The sequence below is a fragment of the Phyllobates terribilis genome, unplaced genomic scaffold (genome assembly GCF_046119375.1).
Source record: "Phyllobates terribilis strain yellow unplaced genomic scaffold, ASM4611937v1 Scaffold_1__5_contigs__length_1240528914, whole genome shotgun sequence".
In the NCBI taxonomy this organism is placed as follows: Eukaryota; Metazoa; Chordata; class Amphibia; order Anura; family Dendrobatidae; genus Phyllobates; species Phyllobates terribilis.
This window is the reverse complement of record NW_027362761.1, coordinates 275,586,896-275,610,228: the sequence shown is the minus strand read 5'-3', so window position 1 is coordinate 275,610,228 and position 23,333 is coordinate 275,586,896. Positions and strand designations below refer to the sequence as shown.

General features: G+C 48.0%; 1 protein-coding gene across 2 annotated transcripts; it reads left to right on the top strand.

The window, feature by feature from the left end:
* Nucleotides 1–758: 758 nt before the first annotated feature.
* LHFPL7 (LHFPL tetraspan subfamily member 7) lies at nucleotides 759–18,491 on the top strand. Of its 2 annotated transcripts, XM_073653957.1 has the most exons (4): nucleotides 759–1,046; nucleotides 15,591–15,729; nucleotides 17,619–17,709; nucleotides 18,189–18,491. In XM_073653957.1, the coding sequence occupies exons 1-4, from the start codon at nucleotides 837–839 to the stop codon at nucleotides 18,376–18,378; spliced, it is 630 nt and encodes a 209-aa protein (XP_073510058.1). In that variant the 5' UTR covers nucleotides 759–836; the 3' UTR covers nucleotides 18,379–18,491. The 2 variants fall into 2 exon arrangements, with proteins under 2 accessions (XP_073510058.1, XP_073510066.1); XM_073653965.1 differs by lacking the exon at nucleotides 17,619–17,709.
* Nucleotides 18,492–23,333: the final 4,842 nt, after the last annotated feature.

The window sequence follows — 23,333 nt, the reverse complement described above, 5'->3', positions numbered from 1 at the left end:
CTAAAAAGATGAACTGGAATATAGGTTGGTATGCATGCAGCGTGTGGGCGCATGTTCACACTGGCTACTAAACAGACAAAATTCAAGATAAAAACATAAGCAAATACCCTGCAGTAAATAAATATAAAAACAGCAATAATGCATGAAAATAATAAAGGGTGCTTAGTTAACATCATTTTGATAAAAAAAAATGTAAAAGCAATCATACCACGTCATGGTGACCCTATTCGGGACGGTCCTAACCTCTAATATTAAAACCTTACCATTTGTTAAGTGATGTGTATGTAGATAAGGGCTGAGAAGGACTGAAAACTGTCTAGTGGACACGTAGCCATGGGGAACTACGTGAATGTTACTGCAGGGTATTTGCTTATTATGTTTTTATTTTGGGTATATGATTCTATCAAAACTACACCAAGCAGCCCAGTAAGGGATACGTCACTGGAATCAGGGTCTTTGCCTCTGCATAATGCTGATCTCAGATTAGGTGTCAAAAACCTGTTGACAGATTCCCTTTAATGAGTTCCATCATTCAGAATCTTGAGTACTTTACAGATTCAGCACTAAAGTTAGAAAGTATTATACGAAGCCTTCTATGTTGCAGTGGAATTCCAATAGAAATTTGCAAACATAAAAGCGTGAAAAGTTAATAAAAGGAGTGATATAAAATAACTGACATTAAATAACCTTCATGGAAACCTTGTAAGGAAATGTTAGTAAAGTTCCTGGTCTAAAGTAAACATACGTCACTCATAATCTGATAAACGGCAGCTATTCTTGTAAGAAAGGTCTCCAGTCTTGTAGATTTTATTGAGCAGCATGATCTAATTATCCCGATGGTGTCGTGTATGGGATCTCTTTGGGTGGCATTGTCTTTCATTTTATCACTTATCTTAGGATTCAGCCTAATGTCTTCTGCATGGTTTAAAAATAATAACACTTCTTTTGGCGTGTTTGTCCAGTGTGAAGGGAAAACCAGCAACCCATGTAATCAAACTTGTACAGCTTTCCGAACCTTAGAGGAAATTCCAGATATGTCTTGGAAGGTAAGCAGAGAATTGTAATGTTTTATCAATATAATTATATATTTAGTTCATACAAGCGTTTGCCGGTATGGTAAAGTCATGTGGTAGATTATTTACAATAGTGCCAGTTTCTTCCCTCCGAAATGGTATAATACATACAGCAGGGGCGGACACAGACTGTAGTGGACCCCTGTGCAAGAAATTTTTTGGGCCCCCCCCCCTGCGCTTCATAAGGCAACAAAGTAAACATAACCCCCCATGTGCATCTCTCGCCCCCCCCCATGTGCAGCTCTCATCCCCCCCATGTGCAGCTCACCCCCCCGATGCATCTCTCACCCCCCCGATGCATCTCTCATCCCCCCCGTGCATCTCTCACCCCCCCATGTGCATCTCTCACCCCCCCATGTGCATCTCTCACCCCCCCATGTGCATCTCTCACCCCCCCATGTGCATCTCTCACCCCCCCATGTGCATCTCTCACCCCCCCCATGTGCATCTCTCACCCCCCCATGTGCATCTCTCACCCCCCCCATGTGCATCTCTCACCCCCCCATGTGCATCTCTCACCCCCCCATGTGCCTCTCACCCCCCCCATGTGCCTCTCATCCCCCCCATGTGCATCTCTCACCCCCCATGTGCATCTCTCACCCCCCCGTGCATCTCTCATCCCCCCATGTGCATCTCTCACCCCCCCGTGCATCTCTCATCCCCCCATGTGCATCTCTCATCCCACCCATGTGCATCTCTCATCCCCCCATGTGCATCTCTCATCCCCCCATGTGCATCTCTCATCCCCCCATGTGCATCTCTCACCCCCCCATGTGCATCTCTCATCCCCCCATGTGCATCTCTCATCCCCCCATGTGCATCTCTCACCCCCCCATGTGCATCTCTCACCCCCCCATGTGCATCTCTCACCCCCCCATGTGCATCTCTCACCCCCCCCGTGCATCTCTCATCCCCCCATGTGCATCTCTCATCTCCCCCATGTGCATCTCTCATCCCCCCCATGTGCATCTCTCATCCCCCCCATGTGCATCTCTCATCCCCCCCATGTGCATCTCTCATCCCCCCATGTGCATCTCTCACCCCCCCCATGTGCATCTCTCACCCCCCCATGTGCATCTCTCATCCCCCCACTCCTAGTTAATTAATTGTATTTAAGAAAAATAAAACTTGTTATACTTACCCCCAACCGATCCCTGCAGAATCCTGGCGCTCGTCCACGTCGCTGCCACCAGGCTCTCCTGACGTTCAGCCATGTGACGGTGCCACATACATAGCCAACAGCTTTTGTTTTGGCCAAAAGATTTTTAAAGCCGCCACCACGATAAGGTAGACTCTTCTGGCCGGGCCCTACTCTAACCTATTAAAATTTTCTTAAAATATCCAATACTCTTTTTAGATATATTTTTATTTAGTTTTCTTTAAGGGAATGTGTCATATACATTTTTTTTTAAAATGACCAATAATACCACATACAGGGAATACCGCCACACCATCACCAGACCACATATTACCACAACATAGTGACCGAATAATACCACACAGAAGGGAGAAAAACTGCCACACCATGACCAGACCACATATTACCACCACATTACTAATATTTACACCACATTACTAATATTACCATAAGTGTCATTATACACGGGAGCTCTATACATGGTATGTATAATGTAAGTGTCCAGGTAATCTAGTGATCACCAGTGACATTATACACAGGAGCTCTGTATATAGTGTCAGTGTACAGGTAATACAGTGATCACCAGTGACATTATACACAGGAGCTCTGTATATAGTGTACAAGTAATACAGGGATCACCAGTGACATTATACACAGGAGCTCTGTATATAGTGTACAGGTAATACAGGGATCACCAGTGACATTATACACAGGAGCTCTGTATATATTGTCAGTGTACAGGTAATACAGTGATCACTAGTGACATTATACACAGGAGCTCTGTATATAGTGTCAGTGTACAGGTAATACAGTGATCACCAGTGACATTATACACAGGAGCTCTGTATATAGTGTACAGGTAATACAGTGATCACCAGTGACATTATACACAGGAGCCCGGTACATAGTATATAGTGTAAGTGTACATGTAATGCACTGACTCACTGGTGACGTCTCTAGGTGAAGTCCTTCAGCTACGCTTTTCTCCTTCATCCAGCACAGACCGCCATCACGTCTTCCAGCCAGGACTCGTCTCTGCATAAAATAACACAGTTATCTAGAGCACATTCCCTAACTTCTACATTACGCAGCTGAATACAGACGTGCATCCACCATCAATATATAGTTAGTTATTATGCAACCTACCATTCCAAATATAAATTGTAATCCACCACGGTGCCCCCATTAACTGTAAATAGGCACTTAATATATAATTTAATTAGAACCTCTACTCTATACTTCCTGCTCCCCGCATTCATTATTTACATGCACCCCCTGCCCCAATTCATTATATCATGTCTGTGCTCTCCCCACCCCATCGTCATTTATCATTTACTCTCCCCCACCCCACATTCATTATGTGCAGCTCATTATCCCCCTACTCCTAATTCCCCCATGTGCAGCTCATTTTCTCCCAATTCCCCCATGTGCAGCTCTCACCCCCCCATGAGCAGCTCTCACCACCCCCCCATGTGCCCCTCTCTCATCCCCCCCATGTGCAGCTCTCACCACCCCCCCATGTGCACCTCTCTCATCCCCCTCCCCCACATGTGCCCCTCTCTCATCCCCCTCCCCCACATGTGCCCCTCTCTCATCCCCCCCATGTGTACCTCTCTCACCCCCCCATGTGCACATCTCTCATCCCCCTCCCCCCATGTGCATCTCTCATCCCCCTCCCCCCCATGTGCATCTCTCATCCCCCCACATGTGCAGCTCTCACCACCCCCTCCATGTGCACCTCTCTCATCCCCCCCACATGTGCACATCTCTCATCCCCCTCCCCCACATGTGCACCTCTCTCACCCCCCCCATGTGCATCTCTTATCCCCCTCCCCCATGTGTGACGCGCCCCTGGGCCTTCTGTGTCGTGCGGCATCGCGCGCACGGGGGCTTACCCGGAGCCGGATCTTCTGAGGGTTGTAGTCTCGTGGCGGTGATCCGGTCCGTGCCCAGGGAGTCAGACTAAGTGGCGCTGTATTAGCGGTAGATGTTGGACGACTACGCCACCCGTTGAGTACAGCTAAGGAGCTGCTGCTGCAGGGCAGACCGCTGAGGCCGGTGGTAGGATTGTGCAGCGTGATAGTATAACCCCCAACGGGAGGGGTATGGCCTCAGGGCAGCCGACGTGGATGATGGGGGTAGCAGGAACCACTCGGAGACGGTACGGTGTAGTTCAGGGTCTTTACTGGTGACAAAGATAGACCCTCCCGGAGTACTGGCTAGCGATTGGGGCCTGGTCAGTCCTTGAGCAGATGGGATCTCCCCTGGCCAGGCGGAGTTGTAGGCCTCCCAAACTAACGATACTCTTCTGGCTACCTTGCTAGAGGCGGGTATAAGTAGCCCACGTCCCTGAGTGTACCGTGTGGTGCTCACCCGTATGGCCGGTGACTCGGGGCCTTCTAGTAGCTTCCGCTCCACGACGGCGGTGCTGGTCCCACGCGTGTGACCGTGCCTTCGGGTTTCTGGGCCAGAGGACCTGAAATCCCCTGCCTGACGGATTCTGCTGCTGGGTAGGAGTTAGTCCCCACAGCCTCGGACTCCGGGTCCGGTAAGAAATCTTCTCAGTCAGGGCGAGCTCTGCAGCTGCCAGCCCCTGACTCCTTGTAACACTGCTCCCACAGAGCTCCTGTTGTTTCTTCCCATAGCTGCTTCTCTTCTCTGTCTCTACTTCTGGCATGGCCCAGGAGCTGGGCCCAGCCGGAGCCACAGCTCCCTGTCAGCCCTCCTGGCTGAACTCTCCCTCTGAACTCTCTAACCCTGCCTCAGCCCCAGGTTTATACAGGGGAAGTTCTTCCCCTCCCAGGACTGGGCAGGAGGTGTGGCATGCATAGGATTCCTGACCAAGAGACCTCCCACCTGCTCTCAGACATAACATTGCCGTTACTGTGGAAACCAGACTCCTGGGGTGCCACATTCCCCCCTAGTGAAATTTAGTACTCCGGGACTAAACATATTTTTAGAAAAACATAACAAGGTATAAACAATAATAATACAATAAGAAAAACACATAAAGATGGTTACGGCGTGTCCGCAACCGGGTGCAGTTTTGAAGAAAAGCAAGGTGTCCATTTCACCAAAACAGGGAGACGTAACCAGGTAGGGGTCTGTCCTGCCCCGAGTCCTTAACAGTCTTTAGTCCATTCCTGGGTTACGCTCCAACCATGTACAAAGGATTCCCGGTAAATCCACCAAAGACTCCCATAAATTACTAGAAACACATAATTATTTACAGGATATGGCCGCTCTCAGTCCTCGGCCAGTGGGGATAAGGAATGGCTGCTCACAGTCCTCAGCCTGGTTTAAGATAGGGGCACATGGGGAACAATTCACTAATCCCAACGGGGACCATATTTTAATTAGCAGCAGTCCTTGTACCCTTACGGGTAACTATTTACAGCTCTTTATTCACGCTACTTCCCTTCAGTAGCTATGTCCTCTTTGTGCTCCCTCCTGAGGGTAGTCCTCAGACCCGTCCGGGTCCTCTTGGCTTTCCTCGTATTGGTAGTACTGCAGCTCCTCCTCGGTTAGCTGGGTTAGTATCTCTGCGACAGTCCTCCTCCCAGGTGGCCAGGACTTTACCTCCCTTTGGGCTGCCCCGGCTAGTTGGGCCACCAGGATGCTCACTTTTTGCTCTTCTGTGAGGGGGTACACCTGGAAGAGGCTATCCAGCTTTTCTTTAAAGTCATTCAGGGTATGTGACTCCCCTGAGTATTGGGGTAGCCAGGCTGCTCCCGGGATATAGGGCATGGTGAAAGGCATGACTGCAGCAGCGCTGGCGCTGGCGGGGGTTGAGGCAGTGAAGCTCTCCTCCGTATCCGACATCTTCCTCCCCCCTAGTGGACCGTGGCCTACCTTGCGATGATCCTCTTCCGTAGGCCGCGGCTCCGCAGTGGATCTTCAGGGTCGAGGACCTTCCGTCGCGCTCCTGTGACGTCGGCGTCTGCTGGGCTCCTTCCAGGACCTTACGCAACGTCCGGACGTGAGGCGGGGCTTCAGTTCTCGCGGGCTTTTCGGAGTCCACGCCCCTCTTCTTCCCGCGCGGCGTCTTCAAGATGGCGTCCAACGGCGGGAAAACTCCACGGATGGCGGGAAGAAGGCAGAAGATGGCGCCGGATGGCGGGAAAACTTCGCGGATGGCGGGAAGAAGGCAAAAGATGGCGCCGGATGGCGGGAAACTTCACCACTGGTAAGTTTGAACAGTCTTTTTCAGGCACGCAGTACCCGGTGGTTGCGGGCACGAAATCCTGCCGACTACGCCAAAAGTTGACGCGCCCCTGGGCCTTCTGTGTCGTGCGGCATCGCGCGCACGGGGGCTTACCCGGAGCCGGATCTTCTGAGGGTTGTAGTCTCGTGGCGGTGATCCGGTCCGTGCCCAGGGAGTCAGACTAAGTGGCGCTGTATTAGCGGTAGATGTTGGACGACTACGCCACCCGTTGAGTACAGCTAAGGAGCTGCTGCTGCAGGGCAGACCGCTGAGGCCGGTGGTAGGATTGTGCAGCGTGATAGTATAACCCCCAACGGGAGGGGTATGGCCTCAGGGCAGCCGACGTGGATGATGGGGGTAGCAGGAACCACTCGGAGACGGTACGGTGTAGTTCAGGGTCTTTACTGGTGACAAAGATAGACCCTCCCGGAGTACTGGCTAGCGATTGGGGCCTGGTCAGTCCTTGAGCAGATGGGATCTCCCCTGGCCAGGCGGAGTTGTAGGCCTCCCAAACTAACGATACTCTTCTGGCTACCTTGCTAGAGGCGGGTATAAGTAGCCCACGTCCCTGAGTGTACCGTGTGGTGCTCACCCGTATGGCCGGTGACTCGGGGCCTTCTAGTAGCTTCCGCTCCACGACGGCGGTGCTGGTCCCACGCGTGTGACCGTGCCTTCGGGTTTCTGGGCCAGAGGACCTGAAATCCCCTGCCTGACGGATTCTGCTGCTGGGTAGGAGTTAGTCCCCACAGCCTCGGACTCCGGGTCCGGTAAGAAATCTTCTCAGTCAGGGCGAGCTCTGCAGCTGCCAGCCCCTGACTCCTTGTAACACTGCTCCCACAGAGCTCCTGTTGTTTCTTCCCATAGCTGCTTCTCTTCTCTGTCTCTACTTCTGGCATGGCCCAGGAGCTGGGCCCAGCCGGAGCCACAGCTCCCTGTCAGCCCTCCTGGCTGAACTCTCCCTCTGAACTCTCTAACCCTGCCTCAGCCCCAGGTTTATACAGGGGAAGTTCTTCCCCTCCCAGGACTGGGCAGGAGGTGTGGCATGCATAGGATTCCTGACCAAGAGACCTCCCACCTGCTCTCAGACATAACATTGCCGTTACTGTGGAAACCAGACCCCTGGGGTGCCACATGTGCATCTCTTATCCCCCTCCCCCATGTGCATCTCTTATCTCCTCCCCCATGTGCATCTCTTATCTCCCCCCACATGTGCACCTCTCACCCCCCTCCCCCCACATGTGCACCTCTCTCATCCCCCTCCCCCCACATGTGCACCTCTCTCATCCCCCCCACCCCATGTGCACCTCTCTCATCACCCCCCCACCCCATGTGCATCTTTTATCATCTCCCCCCCCCCCACACACACACACACACACACACACACACGTGCATCTCCCATTCCCCCCACTCCTAGTAAATTGTATTTTGAAAAAAACAAAACTTGTTATACTTACCCCCATGCGATCCCTGCAGAATCCTGGCGCTCGTCCAAATCGCTGACACCAGGTTCTCCTGACTTCCGGCCATGTGACGGCGCCGTCACATGACCGGAAGTCAGGGGAATCATGAAGGCGCTGCCACAGCAGCGCAGCGCAGCGCTGAGATGTCCCGGACCCGGCGCTTAGCATGGGGCCGGGGGCCCCATGAGGAGAGAGACTCACAAGAGGAGGGCCCCTACCGGCTGGGCTCCATACTGGAGTCAGGGCAGACATGCCCTGATGGCGGCCCTGCTTGAGGCTGGAGGGGCCAATGAACCGGCTGCACGGGCGGTAGTTCCGCCCCTGACATACAGTGTATATGATTACTGTATACTTCTAAGGTTGCTCGTGCTTCTTGAGTTGCGATTATGAATGAATAGTACTTTATTTGGGATAATCTCCCTATAAACTAGAACATATGTTTAACCTACTTTGTGTAAAACAGATTAGGTCATTTTAATTTGCATATATAAGAGTTGCGCTTACCATTTATCTTTTTACTGGTTCATTACTTCATGACTCTGAGGTATGCCATTGTTCTGTATACAATAAAAAGGGTAAATATAACTTTATCCCATAAGAGTATTATATCAAGTAACGCAGGAGGTTTTGCTGCTTTCATCATAATTTGACTGCGTGTCTATTTAACCACTTAGAGACAAGGGCGATTTTTCATTTTTGCATTTTCATTTTTTCCTCTTTTTCCAAGGGCCATAACGTTTTTTTATTTTTCCATCGACATAACCATGTGAGGGCGTTTTTGCAGGACGAGCTGTACATTTGAATGACACCATTCATTTTATTATGCGATTGTCACGCAAGGCATGGGAAAGACTAAGTTCAATACAAAGAGAAGAGGGGAAGGGAGCCCAGACTCTAGGGAAAGGGTGGAAGTGGAGACCTCCTAGGCTGATCTGATATTACCCTGTCTCCCCTACCATCCCTATATTGGTTCTTCACCAATTGCCGCACAGGCACCTACCCCTGTATTTCCCTAGCGTAAGCCATGGATAGGGATGGAGGGGGATGAGCACTAGTCGATCCCCACTAACAACTAAAGACAACAAGGTTGACACGGGGGAAAAATAAAAGTTAGCTTGAGCCGACTTCAGAGAGATAACACACAGGTCCTCTTAGCACCAGAGAGGAAGTAAACCGACAGCACTCGCTCCAAGCTTTCACAAGGAAACATGTCAATATCACCAACACCGGCCTGCAGCAAAGTGAAACTATTTAAACACTGTAGGGTTTGGTACTCACTCTGCTGTGGTTGAGGTAGGCACAGGAGGCGCATTCATTAGAGTATCCATGCTGGTTTATTTTGACAGGCTAAACCGCTCATGAAGCAAACACTAAACAGCCTTTTTCCAGCATAAAAAATATAACAGAACAAAGCTCAAAATAACAAGTCCATACAGCACAGCCTCAGCCGTTTAAATAAAGTGTCTTTCTCTGCCTCAAGCAGAGACTGAGCATCACATGCAAGGTCTGCTCACCTTGCACAACACACAGACTGAGGCATGTGCAGCTGTCTTAAATTAGACCTTCCAAGACCTGGACTGGAGGTAAGTGAGCAGCTGATCCCACCCAGCTCTTTCAGCTGCCCGTAAAACCTGGCCCTTTAATCCGGGCCCATTAACTACCTCTCAGCACTATGTGTGCTGGAGCCTGCTTCTCCGGGTCCTACATCACTGAGGCTTGGCACCTTGGGGACACATACCTCCCGTCCACAACCTGTCCAGCTGCAACCTTACATACCCCCCACCTGTAAACTAAAATCTTGTAGGGTTAGGAACCACCTAGTTACTCAAGCATTGTTCCCCTTCTTTTCTCGCATCCACTTCAGTGGGGCATGGTCCGACACTAACCTGAACCTTCTACTTAACAGGTAATACCTCAGAATGTCTAAGGCCCACTTGATGGCCAAACATTCTTTTTCCACTATGGAGTAGTTCTTCTCACATGTGGACAGCTTCCGACTGAGGTACATTACAAAGTGCTCCTGTCGATTGTCCTCTGGGACAAGACTGCTCTCAGCTCGACATCCGATGCATCCGTCTGGACCACAAACCTTTTGGCGAAGTTGGGTGCCATCAAGACTGGCTGTTTATAGAGGGCCAGTTTAAGTTCCTGGAAAGCCGCCTCAGCTTCCGAGGACCACTTAGCCATAGCCGACTTCATCCCTTTCAGAAGAACTGTCAGCGGAGCTGCTATCAGGGCAAAGTTAGGGACAAATCTACGATAGTAGCCCACGATGCCTGGAAATGCCCTGATCTGCCTCTTCGAGAGGGACTGTGGCCAGTTCAGGATCGCCTCAACCTTATTTATTTGTGGTTTTACTTCCCCTCTACCAACCACGTAGCCCAGATACTTGGCTTCCTCCATCCCCATAGCACATTTCTTCAGGTTGATCGTAAAGCCTGCCTTCCTTAGGGCATCAAGTATGGCTTCAACTTTGCCAAGATGACTTTCCCAGTCCTGGCTGTCATCTAGGTAGGCCGCTGCATACTTTTTGTGGGGTGCTAAGATCCAATCCACGGCTTTCTGGAACGTGGCCGGAGCTCCCTGCAGCCAAAACGGCATCCTGACGTACTGATAACATCCGTATGCCGTTGAGAAGGCCGTCTTCTCCTTGGCCTCTTTAGACAGGGGAATTTGCCAGTATCCTTTGGTGAGGCCCAGAGTGGTGATGTACCGAGCGGGTCCTAGCATTTCAATAAGCTCATCTACCCTAGGCATTGGGTAGGCGTCGAACTTCGAGACCTCATTCAGCTTCCTATAGTCATTGCAAAACCTCCATTCTCCATCTTGTTTCGGCACTAAGACTATGGGACTAGACCAGGCACTCTTGGACTCTTCAATGACTCCCAGGCTAAGCATTCGCTTCACCTCTTTCGAGATCACCTCTCAGCAGGCAGGAATACGATAAGGCTTTAAATTTACCCGGACATGAGGCTCAGTAAGAACCTCATGCTCTATGATCTGAGTACAACCGGGAAGTTCTGAGAATAGGTCTCTATTCCGATGTAGCAACTCTCTGCATTTTTGCTTTTGGGCACGTGACAGTGACTCTGCCACCTTGACCTCTTTCACGTTGGCGTCAGTCTCAGTCACCAAACACGGAGCTTCCACGGGCTCCCTATCTCGCCATGGCTTATTCAAGTTGACGTGGTACACCTGGTAGGGCTTCCTTCTTTCTGGCTGGTGGACTTTATAGTTGACCTCGCCAACCTTTTCAACTATTTCATAGGGGCCCTGCCACTTGGCCAGGAATTAGCTCTCCACTATAGGTACCAGCACCCGATCCCCAGGGTTGAAGTGTCTCACTCTTGCTGATTTATTGTACACCCTAGATTGTGCCTCTTGTGCTTTGAGGAGGTGTTCTTTCATGATGGGCATCACCTTGGCAATTCTCTCTTGCATCTGGGTCACATGTTCGATTACACTCCTGTAGGGTGTAGACTCCACCTCCCAGGTCTCCATTGCTACATCTAGGAGTCCACAGGGGTGTCGGCCATAAAACAGTTCAAAAAGGGAGAATCCATTGGAGGACCGTGGTACTTCTCTGATGAGGAAAAGAAGGTACGGCAGTAGGCAGTCCCAGTCTTGGCCGTTCTTCTCTACGACCATCTTTAACATTGCCTTCAAGGTTTTGTTGAACCTTTCCACCAAGCCGTTCATCTGTAAATGGTAGACTGAGTTTTTCAAAACTCTCTCATCACCTTTGACATAAATGGGGTCCCTTGATCTCCTTAGGCAACTTTGTTCTAGAAAAAATATGGACCAACTCCCGAGCTATACATTTGGAGGAGTTTCGTAGGGGCACAGCTTCCAGATACCGTGTCGCATAGTTGAGTACCACCAGGATATACTGATGCCCTCTGGCGGACTTGACCAGGGGCCCCACTAGATCCATGGCTATGCGATCAAACGGCACCTCAACGATAGGCAACGGCACTAAGGGGCTACGGAAGTGTGCCACCGGGGAGGTCAGCTGGCAGATGGGACAGGACCTACAATAATTCACAACTTCTCACTGACAACCAGGCCAATAGAACCTATGGAGGATTCGTTCCTGTGTTTTTTCTACCCCCAGATGACCACCTAACATGTGTGCATGGGCCATGTCTAACACCTTACGCCTGTATGTCCTTGGCACCAGCAACTGCTCGACGAGCTCCCCTCTCACTTTGGTGACTCGGTATAGAAACTCCCCACTGATGGCAAAGTACGGGAATCTGGTGTCACCCCCCGGCTCTTGATCAACACCGTTAAGTACAGACACATTATCAAATCCCCCTTTAAGAGTTGAATCCCTGAGTTGCGAAGATCCAAAGTTTCCCTCGGACACCTCCAGCTCAGGGATATTGGCCTCAGGGGATGCTGCATCATCTTCATCACCCACAAACACACACATGGGAAACTCGTCCATTACTGCCTGTGACGAGGTTTCTTCAGGGGTGATCTGGCTGTCATCTGAGCAACCAGGTGCCCCCGCTTTTCCCCACATGTCCCAGAATAATTCAAAGTCCCGTCCGATTATTGAGTGCAACAAGTGACTCGCCCCCTGGGCCGTGGGGCACTCCGGACCGGACTTCAGGGCAGTGCTGGGAGTAGTAGTGGCGGCATGGTCCCGTGGCTCAGGGTGGTCAGACCAAATGCTGTGGCGGTGTATTGGTAGGTTTTGAAAGTCCGACTATGCCACCCGTGGATTGCGGTCAGGGGGGACCGCCGCTGCAAGGCAGACCGCTGAGGCTGGTGTTGGGAATGCAGCAGGGAATAGTACAACTCCCCACGGGAGGAGTGTAGCCTCAGGGCAGTGTAATAGGATGTTGGGGGTGATGGTGCAGGCGCAGAAGTAACCACACAGAGTCCAATAATGCAGTCCAGGGTCTTTTACTGCAGAACTTATCACAGACCCACTAGGAGTACAGGGTAGGAATGGACCTGGGTGTCTGAGGGCATTCGGGCGAGCTCCACTGGTCAGGGTGAGTGGGTAGGCCTACCGTTCTCTTTCTGCCCTTGCTGACTATCTCCCCCTTTAGTGGTATGATAGCCCACCTCCCTGAGCTTGCCGTGTACTACGCCTGTATGGCTTGTGACTCGGGCCTTAGGTACCTGTAGCTTCTCCGTTCTGTACCGGTCCCTCTGTGTGGCGGAGCCTCCAGGCTTCTCAGGCCAAGGGACCTGAAATCCCTTGCGGGTTGGTTATCTGCTGCAGGGCTTGCAACCCTGACAGCCTCGGACCCCAGTGTCCGGCTGTGTAGTTCTCTCTCTGCCAGGACTGGCTCTCGTCGCCTCTGTCCCTGGCTTTCTGTTCCTCCTTTGCCTCCTGGACTCCTCAGCTGCGGCTGACCTGTCCCTCTCCTCTGGGAACCCTTCTGGATCCTTCAGAAGTGGGTCCTGGTCTCCCTAACCCTGCCCTCAGTACCAGCTTTTATAGGGGCAGCCTGCTCCCCCTACTGGCCTGGGACAGGAGGTGCTGCATGCAAATGGTCCATGACCAGAGAACCTCCCTCCTGCTCTCAGACACAGCCTTAAATGTTTGTGGCATCCAGGCCTGGGGTGACACACAAGTCTTTAACGACTCCCACTTCCTGAGCTGTGGTGCCACAGTTGGTGTTTACATCCACCCAGACCACAGGATAGTTTTTAGAGTCCAACAATCCAGACATCTGCACCCTGTTTACTGACACTGAGCATGCTTGAGGGCCCTTGCCATGTTGAGGAACCGCGCTGCAGGCAGGGTAGGCCAAATAGGAGGAACGCCAGCCTATGTTGCAGTCCATTGGCTCTGAGTTCATGGGACACCGGACGGCTATATGGCCAGGGGCATGACACCTCCAACAGAGGATGGAATGTGATTGATCACCCAGCTGCGATTCAGCGGCCTTCTAGGACTTTGGATGCCCACCCAGTGAGGATTTAGTCCCCTTCTTTTGGGAGCCATCCCTCCTTTGGGAACCCCAGAAAGGTGACCTAACCCCTGCTTGACCACTCAGGGAACCCTCTACCGTCCAGTACCTCTCCACTAGGCTTACTAGGTCATCTGCATTTCGGGGATCTCCCTGGGCAACCCATGACTGAATCTGCTTCGGCAGAGAGTGGATAAACCGAGGCTTGGCACCTTGGGGACACATACCTCTCGTCCACAACCTGTCCAGCTGTAAACTTACAACATTCAGGCAATGGTGTCAATTAGAGCAGGAGGGAGGTTGCCACTGGGTCCTAGAGTGAAACAGCTAAGAAGATGTCTGTAATGCCAAATGAAGAGATCTTCTGCAACCAACTGCAGGGCGACTGTCTGTCACATCTGACACACCCGTGTTTTTTTTTATATTTCAGGGTTTATTTTATGATAAAAATTACCTTGCAATATGATTCTCCAGGTCAGTACGATTATGCAGATACCAAACATGCACAGTTTTTGTTTTATTCAAGTGGTGAAACAAAATGTAGAAATTTATAAAAGAAAAAAATTTGCTTGTCATGCCATTTTCTGAGGGTCGTAACATTTAACATTTTTGGGATACTGAGCTGTGTGAGGGCTCTTTTTTTGCGCCCTTAGCCGGTGTTTTTTTAATATCATTTTGGGGTAAATAAGATGTTTTGATTGCCACTTATTAAATTTTTTTCTGTTGTTGCTCCACCCACAGCTGTTAGAGGTAGATGATGGCTGATTATGACAGCCATCATCTGCCGGCAAAGATGCCGGCTCGGCTTCTGAGCCTACATCAAAGTAAGGGAGCCTGCATATAACGTACTCTGTAAATCATATAATTATTAAGTTGGTTTTATTCCTGTTTTAGTCATTTTAATTGATACATTAATAAAGAGAAATTATAATTATTGTGTTGATATTGGAGTATTAGCCCATTTAATGAGACTATACTGACAAATTTTTGCCTAGCCTGACCTATCTTCCGTTAACTGCATGGTTAATTTGAATAGGGGCGAATGTGCAATACCCATCTGCTACCACTAAACTGTTTACGGAGCTTTGCTGTGCAGCTCCGCAACTGAGCACTTCCGCCCACTGCCAGTATCGGGAACAGCTGATCGGCGGTGGTCACGGCTGTCATTCCTCCTCCACCAATCTGATATTGATGACCTATCCTAACGAAAGACCGTCAATATAAAATTCTCGGACAACCCCTTTAAAAAGAATGGAAGGCCTCTCATATAATGAGAGGTTGAAAAAGTTGGGCTTGTTTAGCTTAGAAAAAAGACGCCTCAGAGGAGATCTCATTTACATGTATAAATATGTGTGTGATCAGCACAAAGGTCTAGCCCATGACTTATTCCTTCCAAAGACCACACTAAGGACCAGGGGGCACTCATTACGGGTGGAAGAAAGGAAATTCCAGCACTTAAACAGGAAAGGGTTCTTTACAGTCAGAGCAGTCGGACTGTGGAATACGCTACCACAAGAGGTAGTAATGGCAGACACTATAACAGCTTTTAAAAAAGGTGTGGATGATTTCCTCGAAACACATAACATCGTGGGTTACAGTTAAACCAATGACAGGATGTACAATTGGTGGAGGAAGGTTGAACTTGATGGACCTAGGTCTTTTTTCAACCTATGTAACTATGTAAATATGTAGCTAAATTGCTTTTCTGCTTTCTTGGTATACTCCCTGCCACTTTCATACATAAAAGGCACATTCAGTAATTTGTTTCTTTTATCTCTTTAGATTTCAGCGGTGATACTATTTGCTGGTTGGCTGCTGTTAAGCTTTGGCGCTTTACTTGTTCTGTCATGGACTGTTATTCCAGCTGGTCTATGTCAGAGAAGGGTCTGCACCCCTGCCAGACATACACAGATCATTGCAGGTACAAAACTCTATTAATTTCATAATGTCTTACCTTTATAAGATAAAGCATCTACAGATGTGCCCTTACTTATTATGAAAAAAAAAACATATACATCTGACAGATCCCTCAATGGATGACATATCTGCCACTCATATTGTACTGTATTATGTTAAAAAAAACATTTATCAAAGATACTTAAAGGATTTTTTGCTTTGGAAAACTCCTGCCTAGGCTGCAGTTTGATTAAGAAAATCCAAAAAACTGTGTTTTACTCACCATCTTCGGGTCCAGTGCCGAGTCTCTGCTGCCGCTCCTGGTGTCTATCATTGTCTGCAGCGCTACAGACAATATTTGAGTTCAGCGGCTGTGTGCGAATAGATGTCACGAGCTGCTCGGAGCCTTCGAACTAATTGCCTGCAATGGTGTCTATGTGACATGAGCGCTGAAGACAATAACAGACACCGGGAGCAGCAGAGGAGACTCAGCGCTGGACCCGGGGAGGGTAAGTCAAGCGCAGTTTATTTTTTTAAATCAAACTGCAGGTGGGGGACAGGGGTTTCTGAAACGGTAAAGCCTCTTTAACACAGTTAATAGTAAGTTAACATTATACACATCTGTACCTAGTTATCCTGTGAGGAAATGCTTTTATATTAAGGATGCTTCAAGTGTGGCTTTGCAAAAATAGGGGGAAATTTATGATGAGAGTAATTTTTTAAGTCAATTTTGCTGGATGTTGCATTATCGTTATTTGCGCTTAAGTGTTGCACAATGTTTGATAAATTTGGTGCATCTTTAAATTGTGACTTCATATATTTCAAAAGTGGCGAGAAAGGCATAAAATCAATTTACAACTGTTTATTCAAATATGGCACTTTTTGGTGTCAGAAAGCAGGCACAAGTCCTTGATAAAACTTTCCATCTATGGACATAACTTTGTATCCCTGTGTGGTTTCATCAGCACAACACAAAATATACTAGAAATGTTATATTTAGGTATTCTGTATTTTTGCATGCAGTTCAATGCTCAGACCTCTATGACTGATTCAGATTAATGAAAAAGGTTTCCAGAAAATGTAATATGTCGCAAAAAAAAAAAATATATTGAAGAGCATTTATAAAAGGATAATGGTATTATGCCAAAGTGTGCGCTAAACGTACCATCTCTGATTCTGATTGGCTAAAATGGCTAATCCTGGCTACGATAGGTGTGAGAATACACAATGCATACCAGCTTGCTTTGTAGAAGGCTAAATTCCCACACTTTGTATTTGCAGAATTTTTGATACTACAGATTTTATTGGGCATTTCTGCACCAATTGACTTACTTGTTTTTATTCCGTTCCTTTTTTGGTATGTAGTGTTTTAAATCTCCATAAAAATAAAAATAAAGAGGACCAATGGCTTGAAATTTTTTTTCCACTGGTGGTACAATATATAAACTTGTTTGCAATCTGCACCACTATGTAAGCCAGGGTATATCTATTACGTGTCGTGTGTATGCTCACACTAAAAACTCATAGTCGGAGCTGAGCCTAAGGATAGGTTCATGCAAGCGTATAAAAAATCGTTCAGACTTTCATCCAGAAAACTCAGGCGATTTTTTTTCATGCGCAGGCCATATACAATACGTTTTTTACAGCATCAGCTATAATTAATAAGACCATTTACAGTTTCCTATGTTACAGATTTGCAATCTATCCGTAAAAATCGGATACTATACTGTGGCTCCGTACGATATTTTTGCGCACCAATAAACTTGAATGGGTGAGTCTCATCTGGTTACGGAAGAAACTAGTGCATGCTGAGATTTTTTCTCACACGCAGATTCGGTCAGTGAAAAAAATTGCTCATCTGCCCACTCCCAGTGAATAACATTGGTCCGAATGCTGTCCTCTTTTTTTTTCAAGGACCGAAAATATGGTGGTGTGAACAAGCCCTAAGACTGCATAGCAGCAGACTGGTCAGAGTGTACATGTTGACTCCTGTTTACTACCAGAGGTACCTACAATGAGCATTGGGGCATCAGAACTGGACAATGGAAGAAGGCCTGGCCTGGTCTGATGAATAACGTTTTCCTTTATATCATGGGAACAGCAGGGTGCATGTGTGTTGTTCACCTGGGGAAGATAAAAGACCAGGTTACACTATGCAAAAGAAATGGAGGAAAAGGCATTGTGATGCTCCATTACTTTGTCACGTACCAACTATCTAGAGGTTACCTTCACAAGTCTTTTGGAGCTTTTGCCTTGCTGGGTCTGAGCAGTTTGGGCGGCATCAAATATTAAGCAAGTGCTTTTTATGCTATGACTGATCAGTGTATATAGGTGTGATGTTGCATTCATAGTAAATAGGCTAACCATTTATGATGCTGATTTCTACACTATTTTAAAGCAGTTACCTGAGGAACGTTTTCACATATTTCCCCTCCTTCCCATACCTATGTATTCTGATCATTTCTTTCTGTTCTCCATTTACAGTGGCGGTTACAATTCTTGGTCTTCTCCTGTTTCCCGTCAGTCTTCGCTCTACATTTGCAAATCAGATCTGCAACTCATCCTTGTCCTACAGGAGCGGCAGCTGCTCACTTGGCTGGGCTTATATGATGGCCATTATTATAGTAATGCTCTCTTGCTTTCTTCCCATCATCGGCTGTTACAACATAAATGAAATGAAGACAAAAGTATTGAGGTCCCAATTAACCCAGCGTATGCTGGTTTGCGAAGAACACATGTATTAATTTGTTTTTATCAGTGCCAAAAAATATATGCTGGAGAATTTCATTCTGTTGTGCTGTATCTGGGCCTCATTTATCAAAACTGTCTAAAAACTTTTTGTTGGCCATAACAACCACTCATGGAAGCTAAGCTGGTATTGGTTGTCATGAGCAAGGCAGGATTGCTAAACCTGGCTCACTATCTCCATTTGGTGTGTCTGTTGGAGGCAGAAATTAAAATGATGTGTCACCTCTTTTATAATTCTTCAATCATCTGCACCAATATGTTCTTTTTGATCATCGGACATAATCATATTGTCCAATAGGTTGTGCAGTATTGTTATTATGCTACAAATGCAAGAACCATAGTAGCAAACATGACCAATGTAGATGTAGAGAGAAAAATATTATGAATAGGGTTGAGCGAGTATGTTCTGTCCGGGTATGCTCGGGCCGAGCTCCGAGTATTTACAGCTGATCGGTGATATGGTTAAATCGCTCCCGTGAGCATGATTTGCAACTGATTGACAGTTTTATTACATGTGAGGAATGTGTAAGAAATAGACATTCCTCACATGTAATGATGATATAAAATTTTTCTTTTTTTTCTTTTATGAATTCAAAGGGTTTTTTGTTATTGTAAGAAAGCTGAGCTTCTGAGAAGCGTAAAATAATTCAGATTATTTCTATAATAATTAATAATAACTTATTAAAGGGAATCTGTCAGTAGGATCAACCCTACTAAGCTGTCTATACGGGCATGTTGGTCACAGGAAGCTAAATAAAATGATACGTTGATATCTGCAATCTGATTTCTTATTCCAAAGAAATCCATATGTTTCTTATATGTAAATGAACTGTTCAGAACTATGGGCTGGACACCAAACTGTTGATTTGGCCACTTCTAACATTTCAGCTATCTCTCTGATGGATTTCTTATTTTTTCAGCCCAATGATAGTCTGTTTCACATCCATTGAGAGCTCCTTTAACCGCTTGTTGTGGGTTCACAGCAACAGCTTCCAAATGCAAATGCCACACCTTGAATCAGCTCCAGACCTTTTACCTACTTAATTGATGATGAATTAACGAGGGAAAAGCCCATGTAGCCCATTAAAAAGCTTTTGAGATAATTGTTCAATTACTTTTGTCCCGGTCTCGAGTGTGACACGTCCTGATGAGACTCCTGGAAGACCTGGGATCAGAATGTCACAACGTTTAATCAATCACAGGTCCTCTTTAGTGTCTGTTTGTGTATTACCTTGAATTGGAGTGGATTTACTTTCACTCGTACTGAAAGGGTTAAGGACCCTTTCAATTCTGGCTGTTAACTGGTAGCTTGAGTACTCAGCTGTAGCACCTTGTGACCACTCCCTTCCACTACATAAACCCACTCCTAGCTTCATTCCTTGGCAGTTATAGATCTTATATACTGACCTCTTTGAAGGAGCCTGTCTCTGGATAAGCTGAGGCGTTAGTGTTGCAGCAGCAAAATTTCCTTTTGGAGAAGCTGAGGAGTGCCATTTGTTGTGTGTTGTGTTATTTCCCACTTGTTTGTCTTTCCTTTCTTGTGTCGTTTTATTGTAGCAGTGAGACTACTGTCTCACTGCCTATGCACTAGATAGGGCAAGTTCAGGGCCAGAGAGGACTTAGGCACGTGATCGCGCATGGGGGAAGGACCTGTTTAGGAATAATAGGGAGTGCAGGGATCTAACTCAGGTTTATGTTAAGAGGTGACCCCTCTTCCTTCTCCCTATCGCCAGGGCCTTCCTTGTATATCTTCCCCAGAGTTTCCTTGGGGTAGGTAGTCTGGAGGACTCTGTCCCTATTATACAAGAGGGGGTTGTCATCTCCATCTTGTGTTCTGAGCTTGAGAGTGAGGTGTTGAAGGCTCAGGAGAATGCCCTTTTTCTCGTCCTTTAGAGAAATTGTTTGTGCCAATACATTTGCGACTCAAAATTTTAGAGGCGCATCATAACTCTGTTCTTGCTGGTCACTAAGGTAATAAAGCGACTTTGGACCTCCTTTCTCATCATTTTTTGTGGCCAAGCTTGCATCTGGATGTGGTCGATTTTGTGTGTACCTGTAATGTTTGCTCGTGTTTTAAGACCCAGCATACTCGTCAGTCTGGGTATCTCTTACTGTTGACTATACCTGATAGACTATGGACACCTGTATCCATGGGTTTTACTACTGACCCTCCATCATCCACTGGAAAAACTACAATCTTAGTAGTAGTGGATAAGTTCAGTAAGATGGCACATTTCATTGCCTTACCTTTTCTACATAACACGGAGACTTTAGCTCAAATGTTTGTCAGTGAGATCGTGAAGCTTCACGAGGTTCCCTCCAATGTGGTGTCAGATTGGGGACCCAGTTCGTATCTAAATTTTGGAGGTCTGGGGATGCATCTATCCTTTTCCTTGGCGTTCCATCCTCAAACTAACGGACAGACTTAACGTTTAAATCAAAGTTTAGAGACGTATTGGTCATCTTACTTACCCCTGGCGAATTTGCATTGAACAATCGTCATAACGAATCCACTGGTGTCACGGGTGTGTCAGGTTTGACAGACAGTCATTCTGGATCCGGCTGTAGAAGGTCGCTCCGCTTGGCCTTGCAGACACCTTCTTGATCCTTTCTTCATCCCTATCTCTCTAGGACCCAGCGGTGATCTCCAGCTTCTGCTGCTAATTAACACACCCTTGCTGTATGTTTAAATGCACTCAGTTTTTCCAGAGAGTTGTTGGTGATAGAGTTAATTCCTCTGTTAAGGTCTGGAATTCTAGCAGTCAGCTAGATTCTCCTTGGGGTTCCTTTGTGAATTGTAGTTATCTATCTGGTGTCTTCTCAAAGCTAAGTGTATGCCCTTGTATGTTTCCCTTGTTTGTCTTTAGTTGCAGTGGGGCTGAGTAGTGCTCACCCCTCCCCCTCCCTACCTAGACCCTAGCTCTAGGGTCAGCCAGGGCTAAGGTATACTGCTCGGCAATAGGTGCGGATCCTATTTAGGGACGATAGGGGAGTCAGGGTGTTGTTAGATCTGCTTAGGGGTATCCACTCCCTCTTTCCCTAGTTGCTGGGCTTCCCCCCTTTTCCCATCGTCGTACGCTGAGTTCTTCCCATACCTAGTATGACATTATCACCAGCCCTTTAGAAAAAGAAACAGAAAAAAAAACAAACAAACTGACTTTTGGAGTTTTTTTGTGTGTTTTTTTTTTTGTGTGTGTATGTTGTTTTGTTTTTTTACCGGGTTTATGGATCCCGTTTTGGTGCTGGCAGAGCAGCTTCGGACTTTGTCACTGGAGGTGACTGACTTTTGATTAGAGGTTCAGCAGCAACTGCAGTGGCCGCTGACTCTAAAAGTTGGGGACTCTGTGGGTAGGCCGGTCCAGCTTGAATCCAGAATTGCCCTCCCGGACAGGTTTTCAGGAGGTAGAGACAAGCTTTTGTATTTAAAGAAGTTGTATTTTAAACTTCGACCTTACTCCGCTGGAGATGAGGAGCAGCAAGTGGGGATTGTGATCTCACTATTGCAAGGAGATCCTCAATCCTAGGCTTTCTCTTTGTCACAGGACTCTGCTTGCCTCAGATCGGTTGAAGTTTTTTTCGGGGCTCTGGCTCTTATCTATGATGATCCTGACCGAGTCTCCTTGGCTGAATCCAGGCTGCGTTGCCTTCAGCAGGGGAATCGGTCAGTGGAGACTCATAGTTACAAGTCTTCCGGCCGTGTCCTTAGGGCATGCGTGCGAGCTTCCGCCCTCTTAAAGGGCCTGTGCGCGCACTTGCTATTACGTCCCCAGCCAATGGCTGTGGGACACTCCATATATATTGCTTCCTCCCTGTTGGGGAGGTGCCTGAGCAACCTTCCTGTTCTACAGTCTATGTTGTAAAGGTCGCGTACTAGTCCATGCTACCAAGCCGGCTGCACTTTGGTGCAAACTAGCCTGCTGCACTCCGGTGCAAACTAAGCCTGCTGCACTCCAGTGCAACCAAGCCTGCTGCACTCCGAGGCAACCCTGCTGCACTCCGGTGCAATCTAGCCAACTGCACCGCGGTGCAACCCTGCTACACTCTGGTGCAAGCCAGTCTACCAGTCCTACAGGGTCCAGCTGCAGCGCATCCCTTGGTCTGTTTTGGAGTAGCACCTGGGCCACCTCCCTCGTCCCTCCTCGGATTGCGGAGTCGTAAAGCCACCATGCATACGGGGTCGGATTGGGTGAGGCCCCTAGTTATGCCCCTCCAGGCACTCATCGGTCCGTGGCACAGTGGTTCCACAAACCACGTACGTGACAGTTTCCTCAGGGCATGGAATCCGCTGGATCCCGGCTCCCGTCTGATCAGACCATGTACCAAGAGCTCTGCTGACAGAAAGGCATGCAGGAGAAGTTGACGATGCAGTTACAGTCCCTGACTACCAAGCTGGAGGCTTTAAACCTCTCACCCGAGTACTCCTATGTGCAAGCAGCCGTGTCGTCTTCGAGACCTTTTCCATCTGTCTGCTTTGTCCAAGGTTCAGGACCCTGACTCGCTGCCCCACCATGCTTTGACGGCAATCCGAAGCTGTGCCGGCGGTTCATTAATCAGTGCCGGTTACATTTGGAATTTCTTCTTCACCTCCTCCCATCGGACCGAACAAAGGTGACATTCCTGATGTCGCACCTTGGAGGCGAGGCCCTGGCATGGTTAAATCCATTATGGGAGAGAGACGATCCGATCATCTCCAATTTGCCGGCATTCTTGGAGGCTTTTCGTAAAGTATTCAATGAACCTGGGCGAACCACTTCCTCGGCTGCCGCTCTTCTCCGTTTACGCCAGTCCAGCTCATCGGTGGGACAATAAGCGGTACACTTTCGCACTCTAGCATCAGAACTTGGATGGAATAGCGAGGTGCTGGTGGCGACATTCTGGGAG